The sequence below is a fragment of the Marmota marmota genome, unplaced genomic scaffold (genome assembly GCF_001458135.2).
Source record: "Marmota marmota marmota unplaced genomic scaffold, marMar, whole genome shotgun sequence".
In the NCBI taxonomy this organism is placed as follows: domain Eukaryota; kingdom Metazoa; phylum Chordata; class Mammalia; order Rodentia; family Sciuridae; genus Marmota; species Marmota marmota.
In genome coordinates, this window is record NW_026000079.1 from 3893007 (window position 1) to 3903812 (window position 10806).

A 10806-nucleotide genomic window follows, 5' to 3' on the forward strand; every position below is an offset into this window, starting at 1 on the left:
CCCCACCACAGGGAGGTAGAGCTGGCCAATTTCTTTGGGGACCTGGGGGAAAGGTGTGGGGGGATTTGCAGAGGACTCCTCTACTGTGCATGAAGGGTTTTGGGGATGGGTCTCAGCAGAGGTGAGGATGCGCTGACCTGGAGAGGGAAGACCACAGCCAACCTCTGGTCCCCAGTGTCAACAGAAGTCAGGTGTTGTTCCTGACATCCAAACATCGAGGAAGCTTTTGTGGCCAGCTAGGCTGGACTGGAATGCTAACTGAACTTGTCTGTTGAGGGCCCCTGAAACTGGGCTCCCAGTGACCCAGGTAAGAAGGGCAGGTGACAGTCCTTCCCTTCCTTTCTCCACTTTGTCAGGTTCTGCTCAGGCCCTGTGGGGTTAGGAGGGTGGAGTTGGGGGAGTGCCAGGTTCTACCACTCCCTCTGGGGTGGCAGTAGAGGGGTGTGAAAAAAGGTGTGTATCCCTTTAACCAGGGCCCAACCCCAGGGCCAAGTTAAGAAGGAGCTCAGCCACTACCTCCCCACCGAGCCAGCTCAGCCAGGCAGGGCCGGGAGGGAGTGGGACAGATTCTGGGAGTGCAGCGGGGAGGAGTCCTGGCTGGGCTGAACGGGGGAGCCGTTGGCAGTGCCAGAGCCCAGGCCCCAGAACCCTGCAGGAGTGGAGGTGGATCGAGCAGGCAGGTGAGCACCCCAGATCCGGTCTGGGAGGTCTGGGGCTGCCCAAGGGACCCTGCAGGCTTGGGAGGCCAGGAGAAGGGGCAGTGAAGGGGGCCTGGGGACAGGGGACTTCCAGAGGCAGGGCAGGAAGAGGTTTTGTTAATTATTAACTTTTTCCAAAGGCCAGTTTGAGAATGAGGAGTCCTGCTGTGGCTGGGGGCTCCAGGGGGCCTCCAGAGGAGTGGGCAGGGTGGTAAGACCCTCTCTGGCCCAGCAGCTGCCTGGGCTCTTCTCCAGGGGCTGGGACGCTGGGCAGAACACTGGAAGCCTTGCCCACAGCTGCTCGGCCCTCCCTGAACACAAGGGACAAGTGTGTGTTGGTGGGGACGGTGGGGTGGTCAGATGTGGGACACAGGCCTCTCTGGGATCTGGGAGTTGTGTCCGGGGAGACTTAATAGGACCCAGGAGGGTCCAGAGAGCCTCAGAGCCCAGGGAAGGAGGCAGGGGCTGAGGGGGCTTCTTTACCTGAAGACCACGGGCAGGTCCCGGATGCAGGCCCCGTTGTGCTCTGGGAGTTGTTCCTTGGGAGGGGCCTGGGTGAGGCCCTGGGGAAGCCTGGGAGCTCCCTGGAAAAGGGAGAGGGAAAGAAGCCAAGCCTTGAACCCGAAGCTTCTCCACCTTGGGACCCAGGCAGGTCCTGGCTTGACTGCCTTGGCTTGGCAGAGCCACTGGTACTATAGGAGCCTTGGCCTGCCTAGCCCAGCCGAGGTGGGGGTGAGGGCAGGGTGGAGGTGAGGAGGGTGCAGCCCTGCCCCAGCAAGTAGCAAAGCTCCCTGAGTGGTGAGGCCAGGTGCAGCGTGTGCGTGTGCGTGTGCGTGTGCGTGTGCGTCTGGGTTTGCACACGTGCCTGCACATGCCTCCAGCTTCACTCATCTGTAAGAAATTTCAAAGAAGTCCACAGTGTAGTGGTCTGAAAGCACAAGAGGGCAGAAGGTAAATGAGGTGCCCAAGCAAAGGGGATCCGTACAGGCCGAGCCCCTTGCTTCTGTGTGTGCAGGTGTGAATGAACCCTGTGAGGGTGGGAAGGGCTGAGGCAGGTCGCCTGTGTGAACCATGAACCTCAGGCAACTGAGAACACAGCAGAGAATGGACCTGTGGATTGAGGCTGAGAGATTCTTTTGAAATACTTACTGCAGATACTGATCGCCTTCCCAGCCCTGTTCAGATTCCCAGCCCAGTTCTTCAACAGGCCTTCCCAGTGTACCGAGGGCACTTGGGACAGAATGAGTGAGTCAGGAAGGGAATGCCTGCAGCTGGGACTAAGGCTCAGTGGGAGGGGGCCTAGCCAGCACAAAGCCTCAGCACCAACTCCCTCTCTCCTGCAAAGAGAAAGAATGACTGAATGAACACATGAGTACGAGAGCGTGCAGGAGCGTGAATAAGTGAGTGAGTGGTAGATGGGATGCAGATAGAAGGAACTCAAAATGCCAAACTTGAGCTTGAGAATGGATAGACTCTGGAGAATCCCAGAGACAGGGGACTAGGAGTTTGGGGACACATCCCAACGGCTTGGAAACAATGTAAAAGTCCAGAAGTGTGTGCAGGGTGGCAAGAGGTGCACGTTGAGGCTGTGGTGGAGGTTCAGGGTTCCAGAATGAAGGGGACTGGTGTGTGTGGGGGGGGTGTCAGCAGACACTCGAGGGGGCGGGGCCAGAACCTGGGGGTGGGAGGGCGGGGCTGGAGTGGCTGAGATCCAGGGGCATGGTGTCAGGGCAATTTGGGCTTTTGGAGAAGTCAGCAAGCTGGGCTCAGGTGGGCGGGGGTGGGAGGTGGGAGCCTGCTGGTTGCTCAATGATGAATCAGCCAAGGAGAAGACAAGGAGAACGTGGGGGCCAGGGAGGGGCTTTTGGAGGACAGTGGTCCCCTTTTCCCACTTTCTTGAAAGTCTGCAATGTGCACTGTCACCCTGACTCCCCCCCCTGCCCACCATTCTCTGCCAAGATCTCTTGAGACAATGTTACTGCAGGAACCACTTCCGGGCCACCCATCCTAGAGAGGGGCCGTAGGACAGCACAGCTGCCCTTCCCCCATACCTGGAGATAGGTCCTTAGGTGAGAGGATGGGCATCTGGAGGAGCAGGTGGCTATGGGTTGGGTGGGGTGGCAGATCCTGTCTCCTGGCCCCCAGGGGAGGGTGGGAGGCGGAGAATAATGACACGTGATTGTGACTGTCCCACTCTGATAACCTGCCATCGGAAAAAGCTTCAGAAAAGTGTTTGTCTAGATGGTTATCTCGGTGTTGTCCATTTTACAAGTAGAAGGGCGCGGGGGCAGATTCCCAGGAGGAGGACCTGGGAGTGGAAGCCCGGGCAGGTACCTCTCTGGCTTGCCCAGCCCACCTGAGAGCCAGAGGCTGAGTCTTCTTTTGGGTGCTCACCTGTGTCTTGCCTACTTGGCCCCTGCCGCAGGTAGGGTAGGGGTTGGGCATGGTGTTGAGGAAGAGTAGGAGGAGCTGCCTGTGGCTGGAGAAATAAGACTTCAAAAGGCAGGTGGAGGGAGAGGTGGGTCTCGTGGGGAGGAGCAGAGGTTCACCACCCCAGACGCCCATGTCTTTCCCTTCCCTCTCCCTGACTGCTCCCCACGGGATTCCCAGGGTAGGAACAGGTCTGAGGGGGTTAATTGTGGGAGGGGTCTCCAAATGCTTTCCCTACTCCCCAGGCTTGTTGGGAGTGGGTGTGGCATAATCCTTCCGGGAATGGGTACCATTTCCAGAAACCCCAGGAGCTCTGGTCATGAGCTTGGGTACCTCCCACCCAAGAGCAGCCGAGCAGTCAGATGGTGGTTGAAATTTTTTCTTCCTCTTTATTTGTGGATGTCAGAGGATCTGTCTGAACGTCTTATTGAACCACACACTTAAATAAAGAGTACGGTTTCCTGCAGTGCTGGCATTTTATGTCATCCGTCCAGCCACAGACCAGAGTGGTCATGCGGGCGAGGGCAGGGAGAGAAGGGCAGAATTTCCTGCCAGAGATGCCACTGACCCTTCCCTCTCAACTCTCCTTCCTTCTTCCTTCCTGGGCTATTTCCTCCAGGTCTCACCCTTCCTTGAGAAAAAGCTCCATCAGAGAAAAAGACTTGGAAAGTTAGCTGGGGGTCTTGGACACCTACTATCAGGGCTGAACGGAGGTACAACATTCATAGAATTATCTCCCTTGAGCAAGGCTCGGAGCCGAACCAGGAGGGCCAGGGGAGTCAGGGAGACCAGAAGAAGGGCGGTTGTGTACCCCGAGGAAAAATCATTGTCCTCAGGTCTGTGCATTCTGTTGTTTGGCTCAGGAAATGCAGCTGCTGCATTTCAGAAACACGATGCTTGCCCCAAGGAATGAGACCAGAGCTGTAGAGACAGTGGCCACACCAGTTAGTGGCTCCAGACAGGGCTGGGACCCTGAAGACAGACGTGTCAGTAGGAGTCGGGGAGGAACATGCAGAGGGCAGGGGTCAAGGCGGGCCTCCAAGGGGGGCGTGGTTTGGGCAAGGCCAGAGTGATGGGCAGGCTCAGCTGGGTGGAGCAGGCATGGCCATGGGCATGGGAGTAGGAATGGCCACGAGGGTAGGGGAAAGCAGGTGGCAGGGGCAGGAGGCTGCATTGTGGGGCCTAGAGAAGGAGACCCCCATTTCCCGTCAGCCTGCTCTGTGGCTGGGTCCATCTCCCCTTGCCAGAACCAGCTGAAGGCGGCTGGAGCTCATTCTTGGCCTTGAGGGTGGGAGGGGTGTCTGATTTGCTTGGGTTGACTTGGGGGGGCTCTGGGCATGGGCGGCGACTCACAGAGGAGATCCGCCTGCTCCCCTCATATCCTGTTATTCAGAAGGCTGTATCCGCCTGGAATGTGAGTGCCTTTTGTCCTTGGGTGAGGGGGTGACGCAAGTGGCCTCTGGCAGGCAGCTGTTGTGTCCAGGGTCCGGCTCCAGCTGGGGCAGAACAGCCTGGCTCCTCCTTAGGTAATGGGGTAAGGGGGCTTCCTTGGATTCTGCTGTATGTTTTAGGGGTGGGTAGGAGGGCAGAGAGGCTTGCTGGGCGTGGCAGGGTGGTTGGGAGGCTGCCCAAAATCTGACGTGATGGGTCAGCATCTTGTCCTCTCCTGGAGATGGGCGGCTGGGGCCTGAGCCTCTGGATTCACTGCCTTGGAGCCTGGAGAAGGGCTTGGGGTGGGCTTCGGTTCGCATCCTAGCAGTTCTTAGCTGCACTTGCCCCCGGGCAGGGGCCCTCGGTGCTAGGTGTGGAGCAGGGTGGGAGGCCTGGGCAGTCGCCGTCCTCCTCCGAAAGGGAGCCCCTTGCTCTTACCAGGGCTGACAAGCGGCAGGCAGCCCGGTGCCCTGGGCTGGGGAAGGCCTGGAGAACCTGTCCAGGCGGTTGAGCTGGGGAGCACCTGGATTAGAGGAGCCGCAGAGCTCTCATTCCAGGGCCCACCCCCGCACCCAGGCACCCATGGGCCCCCGTTTTTCCTGAGGACCAGTCATCCCTGGGGTGCCAGGGCGCAGCATGCGAGTAAGGGAGCAGGTTTGGCCTGTGGATGTCTTATCTCCCTTCCTCGGTACCAGGCCCCGGAGGAGCTGAGGCAGCGCCATGGCCGACTGCTACACGGACCTAGAGAAGGCGGTGGTGGTGCTGGTGGAGAACTTCTACAAATACGTGTCTAAGCACAGCCTGGTCAAGAACAAGATCAGCAAGAGCAGCTTCCGCAAGATGCTTCAGAAGGAGCTCAACCACATGCTGACGGTAAAGTCCCTGCCGTGGGACCTGCCTCTCCCCTTCCTGCTGTGCCGGGGCCTCCTTCCCCAGGAGTCCTCCTCTGTCCTTTGAGTTCCCCTGCAGCCCTGAGGCCCGGGTCTTCCCAGGGTGCCCAGGCCTCACCCCCGCCCCCACCCCAGGGCTCTGTTTGCATCTTCCAAGGGCAACAGCTGCCCAGGCTCTCTGGGGTTGCCACCCTCCATCCCCGGTTCCTCTGCAGGACACGGGGAACCGAAAGGCTGCTGACAAGCTCATCCAGAACCTGGACGCCAACCACGATGGACGCATCAGCTTTGACGAGTACTGGACCTTGATAGGTGGCATCACCGGCCCCATCGCCAACCTGATCCGGCAGCAGGAGCAGCAGAGTAGCAGCTAAAGGCCCCGCCACCGCCCTCCAGGCCCCCCGAGCCCAGCCCTGTTCTCTTCCCAGGCTCCCTCCTTGACCCCTCTGCCCCTCCTAGCTTCTCCCTCAGACCTTCTCCTTACCCTCGCTCAACAGGGGAAGGGGAGATGCCAGGGCCCCTTTGTGAATATCTCAGTGTGGGGGTGCTACCATGAGGGTCTCAGTCCCTGGAGCCAGCAGGCCCTAGGGGCCCCCCTATGAGATCTGAATGCTGTTTGGGGACCCCAGGAGTTTCCTCACCTGTTCCGTCTGTTTACCCCTCCAATGCCTGATGTCTGTGTCTGACTCCTGCCTGATGCTGGGTCCTGACCTCCAGAGGTCGGCTTGCTGCTGAGGTCTCCCTGCTCCTGGTGTCAGCAGTGGCAGAGACCTCTCCCTCCTCCATAGCCCTCAGCTGGGTCGAGAAGCACGTCTAGGGACCCCCCCCACCCCAGCTGCCTCTGTGTCTGGGATGAGCTAAGCAGGGCTGAGCCTTCACCCTCGGCGTAGCCACTAAAATGATGGTAATAAAGGCTGGATTTGGAGTTTGTATCCCTCTTACCTGGTCCCTTGATGGCGTTCGTCAAACCCTTCAGTCTCCTTGAGATCCTCTCATCCTGGGTGGTCTTTGCCCTCCACTCTAACCCGAGGAGGAACCTCACAGGCAGAGCAAGAGAGAAATGAGGACTCCTGGATCCCGGCACCTGCTGTCACCCTCCCTCCTGCTCCACCGAGGGCCAGAGGCCAAGTGTCCCTGTCTCCAGACTTTCATCATCCAGACTCAGATCCCTGTTCAATTTCCAGGTGCAGAGGAGGCCTCATTTCATCCTTACTGTGATTCCACAGGGGGCCAGACCCCCGTCCTGAGCCCCGCGGGGTGTGGAGCCTAGAATCCTCACCAACGTGCTATTCCAAGAAGCGGAAGTTGTGGGGTGAAGAGTAGGGCTGCAGGGAGGCCAGGGGAGGAGAGGAAGCCTCAGCTGCTAAGAAACAACACGCCTTCTCCATTTCTCTCCCTCTCTTGCACCAAGGGACCCCCCAGTGAGAACACGGCAGGAACCCCAGCCTGTAGAACTTGGGATCAGGCGTTTGGAAATGGGAGCATGTACCCCAAGGTTTAAGATTTCCCCAAAGAAACAGGCACAGGGAGTTTTATTAGAATCTACTTCCAGATCTTAAGCCTTCTAAAATTGGTTGGCCTTGGAACAGGCTGACCCTCCTTTGTCACCTCCTCATCACTGTAGCCGTTGTTTACCACCAGGTGTGGTGGCACATTCCTGTAATCCCAGCTACTTGGGAGGCTGAGGCAGGAGGATCACAAGTTGGAGGCCAGGCTCAGCAACTTAGTAAAAACCCTGTTTCAAAAACTAAAAAGGATTGGTGATGTAGCTCCGTGGTAAAGTGCTGCTGGGTTCAATCTTCAGTACTGCAAACAAACAGAAAAGCAATAACTCTTCCCAAATTAAAAATGAAACACATGCCTTTTATCTGTGCCAAGTATTACTATGATGTCTAAGTGGTGAAGAACCTGTTCACATTTTTTTTTCTTAGTGTGGGTCTTCTGTCTGTCTGTATATCTATCTATCTATTATGGCAAAAAAAAAAAAAAAACAACATAAACATGCCGTACTTTTCAGTGTATATTGCAGTATTATTAACTCTATGCACACTGTTTTTTCCTTCTTTTCTTTTTGTACTGGGATCGAACCCAGGGGCGCTTTACCACTGAGCTACATCCCAGGTCTTTTCTATTTTGAGTCAGGTTCTCACTGAGTTGCTGAGACTGGCCTTGCGCGTGCAAGTCTCCTGGCTCAGCCTCCTGAGTAGCTGGGTTCCAGGCATGTGCCACCAAGCACAGATGTATTGGTTTTTCTTTCTTTTTCTTTACAGGTTTGGGGATTAAACCCAGGGGCTCTCCATCACTGAGCTACAGTCCCAGCCCTTTTTATTATTATTATTATTATTTTTTTTAATTTTGAGACATGGTCTTTCTAGATTGCCCAGGCTGGCTTGAATCTGCGGTCCTTTTACCTCAGCCTCCTGGGTGTCTGGGATTACACATGTGAGCCACTGTGTCAGGCTGTGTTTTTGATAGTAGCTATCCGAATGCGTGGAAGGTGGCTTACTTTTTTTTTAATTGACACATGATAATTCTACATATTCATGGGGTATGATGTGGTATTTTGACACATAGTCAAATGTGCAAAGATCAACTGGGGTAATTAGCATATCTATTACCGCAAACATTTGTCATTTCTTTGTGTTGGGAACATTCAAGATCCTGTCTTCTAGATATTTTGAAATATAGAATAAATTATTGTTAATTATAGCCACCAATAAATTACTGTTAATTATACCCACCCTACCTTGCTGTGGAACGTTAGATCTTAATTTTCCTATCTACCTGTATATTTTTTAATTTTTTTGGTACCGGGGATTAAACTCAGGGGCACTTGACCACTGAGCCACATCCCCAGCCCTATTTTGTATTTTATTTAGAGACAGGGTCTCACTGAGTTGCTTAGTGCCTTGCTATTGCTGAGGCTGGCTCTGAACTTGTGATCCTCCTGCCTCAGCCTCCTGAGCAGCTGGGATTATAGGCGTGCGCCACCGTGCCTGGCCTAACTGTGTTTTTGTATGCACTAACCAATCCTCCTCTATCCCCTTTTACCCCTACCCTTCATCGTGGTTGTGATTTGTATTTCCCTGATAATTAGTGAGGCTGAGCATTTTTTTATTTGCATGTTGTTCGTATATCTTCTTTGGAGAAATGTCTCTTCAAACCCTTTACTAGTTTTAAAAATTGGGTTGTCTTTTTGTTGTTGAGTTCTTTGTATATTATGTGCATTCATTCTTAATTCAATATACGGTTTGTAAAAAATGTTTTCTCTCCCTCCGTAGGTAGCCTTTTGCTCTGTTGATCGTGGAAGTTTTTGTTTGATGTAGTCTTCTTGGTCTATTTCTGCTTTTGTTATTTGTGCTTTTGGTGTCATCCAAGAAATCACTGTCAAGACCAAGGTCATGAAGTTTTTCCCCTGTGCTTTTTCCTAGGAGTTTTATGGTTTCAGGTCTTAGATCATGAGATAAAGGTTCATCTTAATTCTTTTTTTTTTTTGGTACTGGCATTGAACCCAGGGTCACTCTACCATTGAGCGACATCCCTAGTCCCTTTTATCTTCTATTTTGAGACCAGGTCTTGCTCAGTTGCCCAGTCTGGCCTTGGGCTGGCGGTCAACCCTCCTGCCTCAGCCTCCCTGGTTGCTGGGATTACAGGTGTGTGTCTTCATGCCTTAATCCTTCTGGCACGTGGGCATCCAGTTTTCCCACAACTATCTGTTGAAGAGATTGTCCTTTCCCTGTTGTGTAATATTGGCACCTTGTTAAACAGCCTTTCATTCGCTAAGTGAGGACCATTTCTGGACTTTCTTTTCTGATCCACTCGTCTGTATTCCTGTCTTCATGCCCTTACCAATCTGTTTTGATTACCAGAGCTTTGTAATATATTTTGAAATTGGGAAGTGTAGGCTTTCAGTTTTGTTCTTCTTTTTCAAGATTATTTGGCTATTTTGGGTCCTTTGAAGTTCATTGTGAATTTGAGGCCTTTTTCTATTTCTGTAAAAATTGCCTCTGGGGTCGGCATAGTGGTGCACGCCTGTAATCCCAGCCAAGGGGGAGGATGAGACAGGAGGATCACAAGTGAAGCCAGCTTCATCAATTTAGTAAGACCCTTAGCAACGTAGCAAGACCTTGTCTCAAAATAAAAAATGCAAAAGGCCAGAGATGTAGCTTAGTGGTGACACACCCCTGGTTCAATCCCCAGTGTCCCCCACCCCAAACAAAATACAGAAGAGCATGCTTTGGGATCTTTATAAGGATTGCACTGAATAAGTAGACTGCTTAGTTAGTGTGGACATTTTAATGATATTAAATCTTCTGATCTGCAAACATGGGATTTATTTGTGTCTTTAGTTCCTTTCTGCAATGTTTTGTGGTTTTCAATTTTAAGTCCTTCAGTTCTTTGGTTAAGTTATTCTTAGGTATTTTTATCCTTCTTGAAGCTATTGTAAATGTTTTTTTTTCTTAATTTTCTTTTTAGGTCGTTAATTATTAATGTATAGAAATGCAACTAATTTCTGAACATTAATTTTGTATCTTGCAACTTTGCTGTATTTATGTATTAGTTCTGATGGGCTTTTAAAAATGAATTCTTTAGAGTTTTCTATATATAAAAGCATGTCATCTGCAAAGAGATTATTTCACTTCTTTTTTTCCCCAATTTGGATGCATTTTATTTCTTTTTCTTACCTAATTGCTCTGAGTAAGACTTTAGTACTATGTTGAGTAGAAGTGGTGAAAATAGGCATCCTTGTCTTGTTCCTAATTTTAGAAGAAAAAATTTCAGTTTTTCACTGTTGATGTTAATTGTGGATTTCTCATGTGGGACCTTCATTATGTTGAGGAGGTAACTTTTTTCTTTTTTTTAAGGTACTGGGGATTGAACCCAGGGGTGCTTTACCACTGAGTTACATCTCCAGCCCTTTTTATTTATTTTTTTCTTTTTATTTTTAGACAGTGTCTCCCTAAGTTGCCCAAGTTGACCTTTGAACCTCCTGATCCTCTTATCTCAGCCTCCTGAGTAGCTGGGATTACAGGCATGTGACCCTGTGCCTGGCAGTAATTTTCTGCTATTCCTAGGTTTTTGAGGTTTTTTTTTTTTTTTTTTAATAATGAAAGAGTGGTGAATCTTATCAAATGCTTTTTCTGCATCATTTAAGATGATCATGTGATTTTTGTCCTTTATTTTTTTAATTGGCACATTACATTTATTCCTTTCCGTATATAAAACCATCCTTGAATTCCAGGGGTAAATCCTACTTGATGATGATTGATAATGCTCTTGTGCTGTTGAACTTAATTTGCTAGTATTTTTGGATGATTTTTGCATTAGTATTCATCAGATATTTTAGTCTGTAGGAT

General features: G+C 51.7%; 1 protein-coding gene across 3 annotated transcripts; it reads left to right on the plus strand.

The window, feature by feature from the left end:
* Positions 1-518: 518 nt before the first annotated feature.
* Positions 519-6381, plus strand: S100a16 (S100 calcium binding protein A16). Of its 3 annotated transcripts, none has more exons than XM_015502882.2 (3): positions 519-680; positions 5255-5432; positions 5665-6381. In XM_015502882.2, exons 2-3 carry the CDS (start codon positions 5280-5282, stop codon positions 5821-5823), a joined length of 312 nt encoding a protein of 103 aa, XP_015358368.1. In that variant the 5' UTR covers positions 519-680; positions 5255-5279; the 3' UTR covers positions 5824-6381. The 3 variants fall into 3 exon arrangements, with proteins under 3 accessions (XP_015358368.1, XP_015358370.1, XP_015358369.1); XM_015502884.2 differs by lacking the exon at positions 519-680 and adding an exon at positions 1847-1943; XM_015502883.2 differs by lacking the exon at positions 519-680 and adding an exon at positions 4503-4654.
* The last annotated feature ends 4425 nt before the right edge of the window (positions 6382-10806 follow it).

Excerpts from the sequence above, each read along its gene's own strand:
- S100a16 (XM_015502882.2), top strand. The coding sequence starts at position 5,280 with ATGGCCGACTGCTACACGGACCTAGAGAAGGCGGTGGTGGTGCTGGTG. Across the intron at positions 5,433-5,664 it reads AGCTCAACCACATGCTGACG|GACACGGGGAACCGAAAGGC; the intron begins GTAAAGTCCCTG and ends GTTCCTCTGCAG.